We start from the raw sequence: 18,184 nt of genomic DNA, 5'->3' as shown, positions 1-18,184 counted from the left end.
TGTCATTGGTTGGATTTATATTGCTGTGCAGGTAAACCATCTAAATTACCACAAAAATAAATATGAACTTGACAAATTGTTACATATTGGAGTGTGACTTTAATCACAAACTTTACTATTTCTAAGAAACATTAAATGACTCTCTCCGCCGGCTCGGTAGGGGGCAGCATGTGTCGGTGAGGCCACCAATGAAAACCCACGAGCAGGAAGTAGAAGTCCGGAAGAGACGTGGCACATAAACACATAGAGGAAGCAGACAGCTCAGGTTTATGATGACATCCTCTGTAGCAACTTTCATTGGGAATTTAGGGAGACACCTTAAATGACAGCTTTGTAGCAGCACTTGAAACAAACGACTCTTCTTTAATGTCAGCGTGACAGCTAACAAGGTGAGTTTTTACTTTGTTACTTCGTTAGCTCCTGCAGCTAGCTGGATTAGCTCGCTGAGCTAGCAGCTAACCAATGTGAGAGTCGTAAATGTGGGAGTGAAGCTGCCAGAAGATGTTTTTGTTTTTGCTGAAAAAATGTGGTACTAATATGTAAATGTGCTTTTTAAACAGTTAGTTTATTAAAAAGTCTCAAAGAGTTTGTTACAGCGGGTGGTGAGGTTGAACTTTGGTAAACATGTAGCATTACTGCGTGGTGTTTGTAACTATTGGTAACATGGGCTGGAAGTAAGATGTGTTTTTGGTGCTCTTATTAATATTCTTTTTTTTAACATCCAACATCTTCAGCTTGTCACGTTTAAAGCATGATTAGGGCGTATATAAACAAGAAAACGACACATTAGGGATTACAATCAGCTGCAAAAATATTAAATTGTAGTTTATTAAATGTAGGTTTTTCTTCACCTGAGAAACCTTTGAACTTTGGGTAATAAATATTAAAACTGTCCCATTTTCTAAATGGTACATCCATCCTTCCACTTTCTTAAGGTTTATGGTTTTGCAGGCTCTGTTTTAAAAGCCTTTCCACTGACTTGTCTGAATTAAATAGATAAGAATTTTCATTAGAACATTAATGTTACTTTAAATAGGATTGAGAACTCTAGAAATTTAATTTTGGGAAAGTTTGACATAAAAAACAGTTATGTTGGATCATTACATCTCTTTCACTGTGATGTAGGTGTCATAAAAAATACAATTTCCACTTGTAAGCAAGAAACTCTTGCTGGTCAGGTTTTCACAGCTGCATTGTTTCAGAGGAATAGTTCACATTCACTAATGGGGCTTTGTTAACGGGTCGTTACCATAAATCTACATCTATCTATTTTATTGCTGTGGCATATTCTACCTCATTATTTGCTATATCTGTTTGCACCCCTAACAATTTCTTTACAGCAATTGAATTGTAACTGAAGCACAATTAGCTTTATTAAAGGCCAGTTTCTCCTTGAAACTCTTCAAAATGGGGAAGACAAGACACAGCTCCTATTTAGGTAGATGTTTCGATCTTTATCATTTATATTATTATGGTTATGAATGGGGGTCCTACATAGAGCTATGTGCTATGGACAGGAACACATTATTTCAATAAATATATCTGTGTTGACCCAAGACATGGTTTCAATTTTAAAAAGTAGCTTTTAAAATCTGCTGTATTTTAATACTAACTTATAGAAAACAATAACTGAGTTTTTTTTTTTTACAGAATTAAAGACATAATTTATTTAAGAACTGCAGGATTTCTTTGATTAAAAATTCATTCCACATATTGTTGTAATCTCTCCTCTGATTAAACTTGCTGCAATAAGCAGCCTATCACATGATAAATTAATTCAGGCTCGATCATTTTTATTCTGATGATATTTTTTGAAGGGCAATTTTATGAAACTTGCCTTTATAACTTTTATTGATATTTCTCCATAAATTATTGGACTTGTTTTATTGCCTGGCTCTATTCCTAATGATTCTGAAAATGTGTAGAAAACCTATTTATATTCCATATAGGCCTGAATAAGCATACAAAAGACAAATAAAGTATTGGGGAAATCCTTTTTTTAAATTCCAGAATCAATTCCCTATTCCATGTTTGATCCGCTCGGATATTTCTGACCTGTTATTGACAAAAATCCATTATTTTTTTTTTCTTTTTGGTTGTCCAGCAACAAAGCAGTAGCGGATCCGCATTGTTTATTTTTCCCCAACGCAGCGCATTTGGCTATGGGTCTGTGCAAGTGTCCGAAGAGGAAGGTGACCAACCTGTTCTGCTTCGAGCATCGTGTGAACGTGTGTGAACATTGCCTGGTTTCCAACCACAACAAGGTAAATGTTGGGGGGTGAAGAGCGTCTCGTCTCCGTCTAGTTATGTTTGTTTATTTAATGTTTGCATTGACAACCTGTGCTGCTGCTCCTCAGTGCATCGTCCAGTCTTATCTGCAGTGGCTTCAGGACAGCGATTACAACCCAAACTGTGCTCTGTGCAATAATCTGCTGACCACACACGACACAGTCAGACTGATCTGCTATGGTGAGATGAGCTCTTTTTGTGCCGTTGGATCTTTATAAACCCAGAACAGCAGAAGCGGGTGAGTTTGGCGAGAGGAAAATATCAACCCCGCTTGTCTTTTTGTCGACCCTTAGATGTTTTCCACTGGGCGTGTCTGAATAACTTGGCGTCTCGGCTGCCGCTCCACACGGCCCCAGCGGGGTACCAGTGCCCCTCCTGTCAGGGCCCAGTGTTCCCACCCTCTAATCTGGCCAGCCCAGTGGCTGATGTGCTGAGAGAGCAGCTCTCATCTGTGAACTGGGCTCGAGCTGGTTTAGGGTTGCCATTGGTAACAACCTGTTGATGTTTCTTTCCTTCTTGTTTTCTGTGTTTTCTCTTTCTTTCTTGTTTTCTTCCTGTGCTGTTTTCTTCTTTTTCATTCTTCTTTGCTGTTTTCTTTTGTTTTCATGTGTTCTTATTTTTTTTGCTTTTTTCTTTCTTGTTTTCTTTCCTTTTCTTTTTTTCTTTGTCTCATTTTTTGCTTTCTTTCTTTCCTTCTGTCTCTCTTTCTTCCTCTCTCTTCATTATGTGTGATAATAAAACTCTGTCCCCTGGCAGATTGAAGAGTCCGTTGGGATTCTTGAAGAAACAACAGCCGATGTTTCTGACTACACAGACTGGTCAACATTTGATGGTGAGTCAATTGTTCGGACACACAGAGCATCAGAAAACCATTCCTTCCCCTTGAACTTCATCACATAGTTGTCACAATGAGGCTTCAAAAAATCTTTAGAGTGAGTTTGCCTCCCATCAGCGTAAATACTCTAAACATTCATCCAGCTCTACGGTGGAATAACTTAGGGATGGCCCAGTCAAAGACCAGACCTAACTCTATTTAACAATCTTCAGGAGTTGGAAATTTATGTTCACAGATGCTCTCTATCCTAATGTAGTGTCCAGATGTTCAAAACTGGCAGATAAGTAACCCAAAAGACTTTATAGCAGACTTTATAGTGTTATATTCACAGGTCGAGGTGCTATAGACCAGTGTTTCCCTACCCTGGTCCTCAAGCCACACTGCCCTGCATGTTTTAGGTATTTCCTTTCTTCAGTCCAGCTGATTTCAATTAATGACTGACTATCAGGTGTTTGTTGAACTGCAGTCAGTTGAATCAGACACATTAAAGCAGGGAAACCTCTAAAACATGTAGGACAGTGTGCTTTGAGGACCAGGGTTGGGAAACACTGCTGTAGACTCAGGGGAACTCAATGGAAATTCACTATATTCTTCTCCAATTTAAGATTTTTTTTTAATTGTGTATCACACCTTACTTTGTGTTGGTTTGTTACATAAAATAATAATAAAAAAAAACATTTCAGTTTGTAGTTGTAATCTGACAAAATTTGAATACTTTTGCAAAGTTCTGCCTTTGTGATTTATGAGTCAAATTGTATTTTTTTTTCTCACAGGACAAGAAAAAAGTGGCGTTTATTCCAGTCACTCCTATAACACTAGCCTCAGCCCGCCTGCTGCCTCACCTCCGACACAAGAAAATGTTGGCGGACTTCATAAAAATGGGGATCCAAATATGCCGGAGCATTCTGTGGTCAACTTTCCTGCTGCTTCCACCAGTGACACTATCACAATACACACAGGTAGAACCCCAGAAAGCCTTTTGGTTCCAGCTTCTGTGACTTCCTAACACTTGCATGTTGTCGTTCTTCAGCGTCCTCGCCGAGAAAGGTCTACGACACACGGGACGTTCACGGCTCTGTCACACAGATCGACTTTGACGACGACAAGTACCGGCGGCGACCGGCGCTCAGCTGGTTCGCACGAATTTTAAAGTCAGTCCTTCGAAACTCCGTTGTGGCACTGTGAGACTAGAGAATACAACGAATGAGGGTTTTGTTTGCTCCAGTTTTGTTTTATTTCATGCATTCTTTCCAGAAATCGTACCGGAGGAAAGAAGACAGCTCTGTCCTGGAAGCAGCGTGTCTTCATGCTCCTTTTGGTGGGAGTCCTGGGATTCTTCACGCTGATCATCATCATGGCGAAACTCGGACGCGCCTCGGCCGGCTCAGACCCAAACCTAGATCCTCTTCTTAACCCCAACATCCGTGTGGGGAAAAACTGAGGAGCAGCAGCGATTTGTTGTTTGGCCTGAAAAGAAACTGATGCACAAACTGCCCACCAGAGGGAGCTCTTTACCCAACTCCTAAGAGGACGTTCCTCAGACTGTAAAGAAGCAGTTCTCCCACCGTTCCGCTGGTTCTGTTGATCCAGGTGAGACGCAGAACTTATAAAGGCGACCCCGGGGCTAGACGCAGTTACATAATTTATCCAAATGTTGTTGTTTTTGGTGACGAGGGGCAATACTTTATTCAGCTAACATTTCCCTGTGATCTGTGTAAGTTCATTTCTGTTTAGATTTTATGTGAAAGCATTGCTAATGTTGAAGAAACTTCAACTGTCTGCATTACAAACTGATTGACCCTGTCACCATGGGACCCGGAGTCAAACTTACCCGACACAATCCTACGTTCCTACGACTATAATGATCTGCATTTCCTCTGCAAATTGAGTGCTTTGCTTTCAGATTTGACATTCACACTGTATGTATATTTTCCTGGTTGTTGTTTTTTTTTTTTTTTTGAGTGTCCATTAAATTGGAATCCCCCTAAAATGACACGTTTTACTGCTGAATCTTTTGATTTTCTTCTGGCTCTGCTTTTAGAAGTCCATTACTGCATCTATCACCTTCGTTACGCGCTGGTGTGGAAATATGTCCGGCACATTGTTGTGCCATTGTGACTACAGATTATGCAAAGTTCCTGCCTGTAAGCAACATATTGATGCTAACACAGGAGGGGAAGCGCGGAAGTCGATAAGATTCCACATAATTGTCGTTCTGTTCTGCTCTCATCTATTAATGCTGCTGCCAAAATTACATTTAGAGATGTTTTTTTTTTTTATTAAAGCTGCAGGGATTGCAGCATGACGGAACACGTTTAAAGATTGTTTTAACTGTTTATTTTTCTACTTTTCGTGGTAAGCCGGAGGAAACAATGATTTATTACTAAATATTCTGCCTTTCAAAAGCTTTAATGTGTTGTTACAGACCCACACTTTAACATATGATAGAGTAACGCAAACATGAGTCAGTAGCTTAGAGAACCACTTTTTTGCTTCTTTGCAGCTGTAAGTCTTTTGCTGTATTTCTTTAATTTCTGTTGGCTTCTCTCATAATTTCACAATACACTGAAGTTGGTGGTTTCGACATGTCTAAATGTGATTTTAAAAAGTTAAATGGGTATGAAAACTTTTGGCAGCTGCATTAAATCTGTAGATTTTTGGTGTTTATACCACTCGATTGTTCTTCATTTCCCTTGATTAAGTAAAAAATAAATAAATGAAAGTGGACAAATACTAAAATTTTAGGTTTTTGTCATAGAAAATGAGACTATAGAATATTTTTACAGAAATTATGTGCCATTTATTCTGTATAATTTACCTGGAAAACAAAAAACATAACTAGGTTGCGTAACATAAAACACACAGAAAAAATAGTTTTAATTGCATGAAATGCTTCTTTATGGCTTTTAACTGAGAAATATTCCCATTTCGCTCTAAATTCTGTACAAAATTCTTAAAACGCTCAGAACTGTCCTTTCACATACTGAAATCAAAAATATCATTTAGAGAAATTTAGGTTAACTGTAGACTGTATTTTACATTTAAAAGTAACACATGAAAAATTAGACATAGTTGCAAATTACTTTTCACATTTTGTTCACAAATGTTTTCATGTATGTCTGAGGAAATTTAGCAGTACCAAGTTTTAATTTATTTAATATGGTAATTCCCTTTCTTAATCATTAATAAGGTGTATTATTTAAGTTTCTTAAACAAACCCAATTCCCTTGGTCCACATTTATATGTGCAACTTCTTGCATCTCACCTCAGCCACCAAACTAATTGCTTTGCAGGTGTTTGTGTTCATAAATACCTTCCAACACGCATTGTGTTTGCACATGACTGTTATCTGACTCTCCCAACTTTCCATCGTGTTGGTGACGCATCACAGGTTCGCTGCATTGATTGTTAGAGGATTTGAGTCACAGCTGAATTGATGTGGAGAAAGCTACTGGCTATTTCATATATACAGCGCCTTGAAAAAGTACTCACACCCCAAGAATTTCTTTTGCGCATTTTGTCCGTTTCATTGGGTTCTTATGTTGAAGTAGCATATATCATGAAAGGAAAATATTCATGGTTTTATATGTAAACATCACCCTGAACGTACCAACCTCACCACGAGACATGGTGGATGCCAGCGACATGCTGTGGGGATGCTTGTCTACAGGGAAGATGGACTAAGCTAAATTCAAGAAAATCTGTTACAAAACAAAAACTGGAGAAGGCAGCAGAGGTTCATCTTCCAGCAGAACAGCGACTGTAAACAAACACCCAGAGCATCAATAAAATGTTTAGACGTTAGATAAAATTAAAAAGACATTGACGTCCAGGTGTAACTTTACAAAATATGTAAAGGTGTAAAACAGAATGATAAGTTTTGTAAAACACTGTATATAAATTGGAATAAAACAAAGGTCTTGACTCGGCCTTTGTTATTGTCAAAATACATTTTTATTTTTGTTTATCTCTATATAAACTGAAAAAAAGAGAATATTTGATACAAATTATACTGGTAACAAGTAACTGAATTAAGTTAATGTTTTAAGTTTGTTAAATTTGACAATTGAGCAATTTATTTAGGTTGGTTCAAATGTCCTTTTTTATTCTATTTATATCTAAATGTATGTATAGATAAACATAAGTAGCAAACTGGATTTATTCAAACGTGTGAAGTGCAGTGCCCTTTGTCACATTATTGGAGTTCAATGCGGCTCTCAGTAACTGAGTTATTAGCTTGTCCATTGCATTGACATAATAGGGACATACTTATCAATAATTTGACTTTGTTGTCAACGTGCCGTTGTTATTTGCACCTCTGTTACAGAGTGTATTTATTTATATGATAGCTTCAACACAAATTAATACAAGGATGAACTTAGACTAATCCTTGAGCATTAAAGCAAAGAAGAAATATATTTTAATATATTATAAGTATAGAAAATAGAAACTTCAAGAGTAACAGTGTAAAAATAGCTTATTTAATGTTTGTTTGTTTTGCTTTATTTTTTTATTCTGTGTAACAAGATCTACATCTTCCCAAAAGTTCTCTTCTGTCGTGTAAGTTGACAGAATATTTTTCCCAAAAACTTCGGGATCATCACAATGTTTTTTTGGTAATGTGAGACAGATTTTTTTGATCATGGCCTTAAAACTTGATTATCGATTCCACTGCTCGCCTAAAGCTTTCCTTTTGTTGAATCATGAATGTTGACCTTAAACGAGAAAAATGAGACCTGCAGAGTGTTAAGATGTTGTTCCAGGGTCTTGTGTGACCTCCTGGATGAACCGTCGCTCCGCTCTTGGAGACAACTGTGAAGGTGGGTCACTGTTCCACACTTTGTCCATTTGTGGAGACTTTATTGAAGTGTAAAAACTACAGAAATCGCTAACCGATAACAGAATAATAGATGTCAACAGCATTTCTAATCTGTTCTTTATTTTCTTCTTAGATTGGTGCATCTAAGAAGAGATTTTTGTTGTTTTTGTTTTTGTTGCCTACTTTATGTTGGCAGGTTTTATGTAAAAGATTTCTTCATTCTACAAGTGTGGCTGGTGAAATTAAACCCAGCTTTCCAAAAAACAATATTGCTTGCAGATATTTCTTCATTTAGTTGAATGATGTAATAACTAAACTGCAAACCAGCAGGTGGAAATGGCTTTTCCCTCTGGACCCGGTTCGTTTGTGCTGTTTCTTTCTTGTGAACTAAAACGACTTTTCTATTTATCATATCACCATTGTCTCATCTTAAAATTTGATTGATGACGTGTCAATAAACGTAAACACATCTGTATGAATAGCTTATGGTCATAATTTATATTGCTGTTTATATGTTGTACTCATTCATACTTTCTTTTATTGATTCCTGCAAAAGCAGTCACACGCTGTACTGTTTTTAGTGGAGTCCGGCTCAGATCAAAGCCCTTCTGTCATTGGTTGGCACAGAGATATATATTGATATGTCAGGATGGGTTCTGCTTGTGCTTGTGCAGTTAAGAGGGGGCATCACGGAGGGAACGTAAGTGTAAACACCCCTGCTCTCAACGTAAGTACAGATACTGACTGTACAGTCACTTATCTTTTAGACTGTTTATCAATTTAAACATTTATTGCAGTATTCTGTTGTATTTTAAAAAATATATATATAACATTTCATCATTGGTTTCCTACAAAGCAAGCATCGGTTATGCTTCATGTCATGGTGTTTCATTGTATATCAAGCTTACATTAATTATTACATTCATATAAAATATTAAATGCACAATTTCATTATAATTATTTGAGTTAAAAAAAACACATGAAAACAGTATAATTTAAACTGATTTAATGTTTTATTTCAGTCCTCAGCTGCTGCCGCGCTGGATGAGGAAATATTTTAGACCAGTGCAAGTGGTCTCAAATGTCTGACCATCAAGAAAAAGAACTGAAACACAGAAAGGCTAAACAAGTGATGCAGCATCGCCACCACCAAGTCCATCACCACCATCACTACCATCACCGGTCCGATGACAACACCAGTCAAGAGTAAGTCTGTGGCTACTTCTCCCTGCTTAAGACTGTTCTCAGCGCCTTGCAAAAATCTTCATATCACTTGAACCTTTTGGTAAAACTTTATTTGAAAGGGTGCTCATAAGACTGACATAACACTGTCATAAATGTGACATGACGCCTTTTATGAACAGGAATGAGTCCCTATGAATGTTTTTGACTGTGGTCATGAAGGGTCATTTGATAAATTATGTCACTTTTAATGCAAAGTTGCTTTGAAAGTAGAATTAAAGGTCTATTAAACGTACAAACTTAACATTATTTGGTAAATAATGACACTTTAGAACAAGGTTTTCATTTATTTTTAATGCTACTTTTAAAGCAACATTGCATTAAAAGTGACATTATTTACCAAATGACACTTCATGACAACAGTCATTCACATTCATAGGGACTTATTCATGTTCATAAAAATTTCACATTTATGATAGTAGACAGTCAGTCTTATGAACACCCCGTCAAATAAAGTGTTACCAACTTTTTCATGTTTGTCACATTACAACTATAAACTTTATTGCATTTTATGTCACATTTAGAGACATAGTAGTAGTGCATAGTGAAAAAAAGAAGCCTTTTTTTTATATATATATATATACTAAAAAATTGCGGCATGCATCTGGATTGAGCCCCTTTTAAACTGACACCCATCAAGACAATCCAAGAAGAATAAAAGTTCCTTCAGAAGTCCCCTAAATTGCAAAAATAGTTCATTTGTGTGTAGTTTAACCTCACTATATGCAGCTGTTCTCTGACAAGCTCATAAGGAACAAAGAATTCAGCAAGGTGGTCAGGGATAACATTGTCAATTTCAAAACAAGTTAGGTCTAAAAACAGCATGTCCAAAATGAAACAGAGATGGGAGCATCTCATGCTGCAAGGACGCTTCTTTTGAGAAAGAACAGGAAACCAATCAGAGCTGATGGTGGTAAGATGAATTTAACTGAGAACTGGCCAAAAAGCAGTGGTGTGAGAATGCTTTTCTTCATCAGGCGTAGGGAAACTGGTCAGAATAGACAGTGGATAGAGCTAATTAAACAAAATTTGTTAGAGACCGGAAAAGAAATGAGACTGGCACAGATTCTAGTAGGTCAAGGATCCGTACAGGCAGATCTACATTAGAGAGGTTTAGAATATATTATTCAAACTAGAATCAAAAGTTGAGATTTAAATTAAATTGAGACTTTGTGGCAAGACTTAAAAACTGCTGTTAAGAGATACTTTCCATCAAATCTAACTGAGTTTGTGGGATTTTGCAAAGAGGAATCGACAAAATTTGCAGACTCCAACTGTGCAACGGTGGTATAGAAATACCACAAAAGATTTCCTACTGCAGCTCCAGTTAAAGGTGGTTCTACAAAGTATTGACGTAGAAATACATTTTTTCTGATTACCAGGAGTAAAAACTTTCGAAAACCATGTTTTTCCTTCCACTTTGCAATTATGTGTTATTACATGAAATATGCCAAAAAAACACCTTCATGAGATATGAATCCTAAAGTGTTTTTTAGTTTTTGTCTCATTTTATGTTAGAAATTTAGAGGCAAAGTTAATCTCTTATTACTGCGATTCAGATATTCTAACTATAAAATGTTTTTTTCAACAGCACTCTGTCAACAGTGGACAGCGGCGATCATCCTCCACACAACCAAAATCACGGGGAACATGAGAAGAGTCATTCTTCACACCCTCACCATGGTCATCATAGGCAAAAGCATCGTAATTTTTCTGTTTCAGAAACCTCCTTTGACTCCTCATCTTCATCGTCTTCCTCATCAACATCCTCTTCATCCTCTTCCTCATCATCACCTTCCTCCTTCTCCTCTTCTTCGTTTTCCTCCTCTTCCACAACATCTTCTTCCACCTCTAGTCTTTCTACTGGAAACACCAGTGACTCTTCAGATACATACACTCACAGGAAGCCTCAGCATTCCCAGTCTTTTACTGACATTTCTACAAAACATCGGTACTTTGAAGAAGAAGAAGATGATGATGACACTGCCCCTTTAATAATTAAAAGAGGAAGTCAGCACAGGATATCTGTCAAGCAGAAAAAAGGCATTGAGAAATCTTCCCGCAACTGTCCTACTAGAGCAGGATTCAAAAATCAGCAAACAAGTACAAGAGGTTTAGGAAATGATGGAAGCTTCCGCAAGGCAAAATCAATGGAGGATCTCAAAGCACCCAAAAATAAAGGAGGAAATGGAAGCAATGAAGGAGATGAGCTGGAGAGGAGCAAAAGTGAAGCTAAGAAGAATTTAATGAAAGAAAAAATGCAGTTTTCTGCCTTCCTTAACGAGATTACACGGCAAGTGCTCAGCCCAATGAGACTTACCTCTCTTGGGGTCACAGATGCTCAAAGACCCTGGAGCCCAGGACAGGTCTCCACCAGATCCAGGGAGACAGACAGTAGCACTGACAAACCCAGACAGCAGAGAAGTCGTGCTGCAAGTGCAGACTCAATTAGCTCAAGCAGACATTCCCGTACTAGCAAGCATTCTAAGTCTTCTCGTCTGTCTCACTCTAAAGCTTCCCATCATCCCGGTGTCTGCTCTGACAGTCCGTCTGGTCATCCAAAGCACAGACGTAGAAGCTGTCGCTCAAGATCTCCAGCTCGTGAGCATCAATCTCGATTGCCTTCTCGAAAGCACTACCACCGCCATCGTTCCAATCACCATAACAATGAAGATTGCAACAGTCCAGGTCATCACCAACATGAAAGATATGGCCATACTTCTAGTCATCACCATCACCATAGACACCACAATGCACCACATTGCCATCAGTCTGGAGACAAAAATCATGAAGATAATTGTAGCCCAACTCATCATCATGAAGACCATCATAGTTCAAATCATCGCTATCACAGCCATTCAAGCTCACGGCCTACCACTCCTCATCTGCATGGACGTCACAGTTCAACCAGTGACATTGGAGATCCTCACAGTCCAACACGTCCACATCACCATAGTGAGCACAAGGATAGGCCTCATCCCTATGAAACCCACCAGCACTACCATGTGGACTCCCATAAAGAAGCTAATCAGCATCATCATGGAGACCACCACAATCCAGGCCATCATCACCATGGAAGGCACCAAAGTCCTGGGCATCGTCATCATCATCATGGGGACCACCATGGTACAGGTCACCATCATCATGGCGACTACAATAGCCCAGGTCACCATCATCATGGCGACCATCATCATGGCGACCATCATCATGGCAACCATCACCATGACGACCACCACAATCCAGGTCACCATCACCATGACTACCACCACAATCCAGGTCACCATCACCATGGCGACCACCACAGTGCAGGTCACCATCATCATGGAAATCTCCACAGTGCAGGCCATCATCATCATGGAAGTCACCGCAGTCCAGGCCATCATCAAGATGCAGAACGCCACCACCATGGAGATGACCACAATCCAGGCCACCATCATCATGAAGATCACCACAGTCCAGGCCACCATCATCATGAAGATCACCACAGTCCAGGCCACCATCATCATGAAGATCACCACAATCCAGGCCACCATCATCATGAAGATCACCACAGTCCAGGCCACCATCATCATGAAGATCACCACAGTCCAGGCCACCATCATCATGAAGATCACCACAATCCAGGCCATCATCAAGATGCAGAACGCCATCACCATGGAGATGACCACAATCCAGGCCACCATCATCATGAAGATCACCACAGTCCAGGCCACCATCATCATGAAGATCACCACAGTCCAGGCCACCATCATCATGAAGATTACCACAATCCAGGCCATCATCAAGATGCAGAACGCCATCACCATGGAGATGACCACAATCCAGGCCACCATCATCATGAAGATCACCACAGTCCAGGCCACCATCATGACACAGAGCACCACAGTCCAGCCCACCGTGACCATGATGTTGACCACTACAATCTGGATCACCATCATCATGGTGACCACCACAGTCCAGGCCGTCATCCTCATGTTAACCATCGTAATCTGGGTCACCTTCATCATGGTGGCCATCACAGTCCAAGCCATCATCATCATCACCAAGACTACCACAGTCCAAGCCATCATCATCATCATCAAGACGACAGTCCAGGACATCATCATGACACAGGCCTCCACAATTCAGACCACCATCATCATGGAGCTCACCATAGTCCAGACCATCATCATCACCCTAAACACCCTCACAGTCCTGACCACAGCCACACTCCAGGTCATCATTCTCATCATAAAATCCACCACAGTCCAGACCACCATCATAGAGACTACCCAAGTTCAGGCCAGCATCATGTAGACCACCATGGTCCAGTCCACCATGAACATGAAGACCATCACAGTCCAAGCCATCATCACAGGGTTCATCACAGTGAAGGCCAGAATCATGGGGACCAGCATAATCTAGACCATCGTAATTATGGAGACCAGGACACTCCAGGTCATAATCATGGACATGACCAGAGTCCAGGCTATCATCATAAAGTACACCACAATCCAGACCATCCAGATTTTGGGGATCAGGACACTCCACGCTATCTTCAGGCAGATGACCACAATCAAAGCCATCATCATGGAGACCACCACAGCCCAAGCCATGCTCATGAAGTGCAACACAGTGTAGGTGACAATCATGAAGATCCCCACCATTCTCACCATCATTATGAAAGTCACAGCAGTCCAGGCCATGAACAGACAGTCCACCACAGTCCAGGCAGTGTTCATGAAGCTCATTATAGTCCAGCTAGCCATCATGAAGATGACTGTCACAGTCCAGGTCCTCACCATAAAAGCTACCATACCCCAGGTCATCAACATAGAGACCATCACAATCCAGATGTTCAGCGTCATCATGTTGAATACCACCAAACAAATCTTCATCATGACCATCACCTTGAATCTCCGGCAGATCTGAGCCTTAACAGTGATCTTGAACACAACACTCCTGATGATCATCATCCTAATTTAAAGGAGTATTCTGCTATTAGTTCACCTTCACACAGAAAGCCAGAATGTCTTGTCAGCACTGATTCCCCCAGCGACACAAATAATCCCTCTGGTTTGGATGAAGAACGGACAAGTTTCTCCAGGCCATTCCATGTTAAAGTATGGTCTTACTTTTCAAGTTTAAACTTCTGCATGCAATCTATCTTTAGAGTTTGTTCACTTTTAGGGAAGAGTCACAAAAAAATAATCATAAGTTATGTAGCAATATTTGTCTCATTTGTTTTCCTATTGATTCTGGCAAGTGCATGCACGTCATGGTGGAAAATAGATTATTTGCGGCAGAACAATAGATTAGACACTAAGCACAAAAGTAATGGAAATCAATTCAGCATCCAAACTAATGGTTTTTATTCTTACGTCCTTTTTAAACCTCTTTAGTGTTTAAACTTTAGCAGTACAGCAGTGCTTACATTTGAATGTTTTTTTTATCTCACCAACATATTTCTTTCTTTTCCCATACAGGAAAAAACGCATGACTTTGGCAGGATCATGTAAGTTCAATGTTTTCCTTTAGGGCAATAGTCTCAACCTGCATTCCTCAAGGGTCAGAGTCCAGCAACTTTTAGACGTGTTTCTTGTCTTGCAGACTTGAATTAATTGGCAAAACTTCCTCACTAGCATGCAGTCAAGCTATACTGAGCTATGCTAATTAGCTAATATTGGAGCCAGGTGTGATGAAGCAGAGAGACCTTAAAGTTTCAGGACAGTGGCCGTTAAGGAATGGAGTTTGAGATCGCTGCTTCAGGGTTTTGCTAACTGAAAAAGTTATAGATAAAGTGATGGTAGTAACTTATTTAAGTTTTTTTTTTTTTTTTTTTTTTTACTTTTTGTTTGTCTAGGATACTGCAAAACCAAAATGAAGGTCTGCAGCAAAGTTTACTGAAGACAGCAGTGAGGATGGAGTGTTTGGGAGAAGAGTTCATCAGTAGCCAGAAGATCCTGGAAACTGAACTTCAGAGGACTCGCATGGAGCTCAGCAACCTCATGGGCAGGTTTAACAGGTGCCTCCAGAATAAAAACAGAGGAGAATGGTTCGAGATGACAGAAAGCCAAAAGCAGACTTAATAACCAGTAATCCATCCAAAGCTATGCAGAATACTGTGAAGCAGATGGGCTATAGCAATGGAAAACCATGCTATAGCCTGTTTCCTGTTGTTTCCTGTTCTGTCTCCCACAAAACACGAAACAAGGATGCAATTTACAAAAGCACATTGTAAATTGTACAATAGAATAGAGTCATGGACTGACGGCAAGTCCATATCGATATAATGTTATTTTCCCAAAATGGATTCAAATCTCTAAGGAATGTTTTAGACACCTTTTTTGAATGACTGATACAGATAATTGCCACAATTGTAAAACACATTACTGACTGGAAAGGTGTAACTGATAAAGTGGTGACTGTACTTGCATGGTAACATGTTGCACATATATGTTCTTTACTATGCTTCTGTCTCTTTCCTTAAGGCTCCATGATGATTGTTCCTCCACACAACAGACCAATAGTCTTCTAGAGTTAAAGCTTCACTCAGTGGTGAGGCAGCAACTCTCCCTCAGTTAACATATTCCTAAATGTTTTGGGGACGCTATACTGTGAGCTAGTTATCTTACTTACTGAAGATCTGTGTTTCCCCACCAGCTTCAGAATATGGAAGGAGAGCGAGAAAGGTTGAATCTGCGCATCTCAGAATTGACCGAGCAACTGAGTGACGCTCAGTATGCCAGCACCATGGAAGAAATAAACGTGAGAGGCATACATTTACTAAAATTGGGCAGAATACAATAAAATATTAATGTATTATGATTGATTTCAGTCTTTGATTTTTTGTTTAACTTTATATTTTCTTAAGTCATAACGGCACATTGCGAAGTATCCAAAACAATACAAAGCAATGCATATTTGTGGAGTGGAAGGAAACAGTACCTTACTTATAGACACTTGTAATAACCAATCAACAGATGAATGTTAGCCATGCCCTTATCCTCACCTCTAGACTTTGATGTGCAATTTTGACAGATTAGATTATTTCAGGGTGAAACTACAAGAACAGGAACCGTGAAATAATTATATGGACATTATATATACAGTATATATACAGTATATATATATATATTTGCATTTTAATGATATTTGTTTTTCCCATATTTAATATATAAGCTATTCATCAAATTAATTAATTCATTCAAACCTTTATTTATTTCATGGTATAGAGTGGTATGGTATTTAATTACTTATTTAACAATGTATATATTTGTTTAATTTTGTCTTTTTTAACCCTCAATAGGTAAACACCATATAAAATTCTCAATCACAGCAAAACACTGGAGATTGTGATTATTAAGTAACAACGTGTGAGAAGGTCAAAGTGGTGTAATTACTTTAGCAAGGCACTATAACTGATTAAATTTCAACCTCTGTTCACTTTAGGCAGCAGCTGGGCCGCGTGAAGTCAACCCACGCTCTCTTTCTGGTGATGCACTCCCGCAGATGACTCCTCCAATCGCTCCCCCACCGGCTCAGTTCATGGACAGCCATAACTATGGGAAAGAAGCAAACTCTGCACCGGAGCAGGCTTTGGGGTCGGTTCCAGAGGAGGAGGAATCTGACTGGTCCGAGGTGGGAGAGGAGACCCCACGCCTCTTACTGACGGGATCAAACAGAGGCCAGGCATGGAGGCCAGAAGAAGCAGACATGGACAAAGACAGCGAGTCGGGAAGTGAGAACCTAGTGAGAAGACACTCTCCGCGCCCTCTGCAGATACCCCATCTTCAGTTCACCATTCACAACGAGTTCATCCCATCATCCCACACCAACACTTTACCTTCCGGCTTCAAGAATCTGTCTGAGGGCATGCGTAAGGAGGAGAGTTACAGGATCACCACAAGTCCAAATGTTAAGTCTACCATCCTCATCCGGTCTGCGAGCCTAGAAGAAATACCTCTGACACGCCACGACGAAGAGCTCAGAGGAACGGAGGCCGCGCAGAGCCTTCACCATTCAGCTGACGAAGCCGTCGAGGATCTCGATAATCAGATCATTCATCACTGGCGAATGAGTGGTGATAGGGACACGGTCATCAGGAGGCTGATGAAGAGCAGAGCGCCCGAGGAAGACGGCATCCTAGCCAGCCTGCAGTCAGCGGAACAGCTGCTCAATCACTTCATATGCGACCCGACGTCAGGTGAAGGAAGAGAGCCGGCCAGGTTTGAGATGCACGGTTGGACCGGGGGGATTCCAGAGGAGGTTCTGAAAGGGGAGCGAACTCAGCTCTGACTGTTCACTGTAAAAAAACAAAACAAAACAAAAACGCTGCTGAAGATTGGGTTTTCGAATGCTTGCTAATGTATTTATGTTTTATAATAAACTGTAAATTAGTAGGTACCTTGCCAGTTAACTTCTAATTGTATCTAATTTTCTTTTCATTGTGTTTCATGACAAGCAGTCCAGTCCCTTTGTCACTAACACGCTGCTGAACTGATCACAATCCCAGCTATAAAGCAGATTCTTTTCCCTCTTCTTTCATAAACATACCAATGATATTTATTACAGTGTAGCGACAAAGATTTTTACCCAGCATCTAGAGTTGTCTTTTAAATAATATATGATTAATGGATTTGAAATGGCTAACAGTTACTGGAGTGAGATAAAACGGTGTTAACACTGAACCACCGCGGTGCAGCTTGAATTCAACCACCGGCTAATTTGTTGCAGAATATTTTGTCGGAAAATGAAAATGTTTAGGGATGGCTTTTAAATTTTTGTGTTCTCTATGCCGTATGAAATTGTAGACACCATCTTGTTTGCATGTACATGTATATGTATGCTTGTATGTATGCATAATATTTTGTCTTTATATGACCTCATTATACATTCTTGAACTGTAAACTGTGACAATACTAGATTAGCTTGTCAAAACACCCGATCACAACTCATGTAGGTACGTCCATATTCCATTTAATAAAGCAAATAAGTTAGACTCAGTATGTACTTCATGC

General features: G+C 39.6%; 2 protein-coding genes across 3 annotated transcripts; both read left to right on the top strand.

Annotated features, from left to right (window-relative positions):
* Positions 1-209: 209 nt before the first annotated feature.
* Positions 210-5,863, top strand: zfpl1 (zinc finger protein-like 1). Of its 2 annotated transcripts, none has more exons than XM_028030656.1 (8): positions 210-389; positions 2,105-2,264; positions 2,358-2,469; positions 2,583-2,776; positions 3,046-3,121; positions 3,898-4,083; positions 4,155-4,275; positions 4,379-5,863. In XM_028030656.1, exons 2-8 carry the CDS (start codon positions 2,163-2,165, stop codon positions 4,563-4,565), a joined length of 978 nt encoding a protein of 325 aa, XP_027886457.1. In that variant the 5' UTR covers positions 210-389; positions 2,105-2,162; the 3' UTR covers positions 4,566-5,863. The 2 variants fall into 2 exon arrangements, with proteins under 2 accessions (XP_027886457.1, XP_027886458.1); XM_028030657.1 differs by having other exon boundaries at positions 211-389; positions 2,152-2,264.
* Positions 5,864-14,566: 8,703 nt separating this feature from the next.
* LOC114152697 (uncharacterized) lies at positions 14,567-18,169 on the top strand. The gene is made up of 5 exons (XM_028030651.1): positions 14,567-14,679; positions 15,028-15,189; positions 15,656-15,722; positions 15,828-15,932; positions 16,617-18,169. Coding segments are annotated over exons 1-5 (1,182 nt in total). The 5' UTR covers positions 14,567-14,677; the 3' UTR covers positions 17,463-18,169.
* The last annotated feature ends 15 nt before the right edge of the window (positions 18,170-18,184 follow it).

This window comes from Xiphophorus couchianus, chromosome 11 (genome assembly GCF_001444195.1).
Source record: "Xiphophorus couchianus chromosome 11, X_couchianus-1.0, whole genome shotgun sequence".
In the NCBI taxonomy this organism is placed as follows: Eukaryota; Metazoa; Chordata; class Actinopteri; order Cyprinodontiformes; family Poeciliidae; genus Xiphophorus; species Xiphophorus couchianus.
This window is presented reverse-complemented; position numbering and strand designations above follow the sequence as displayed.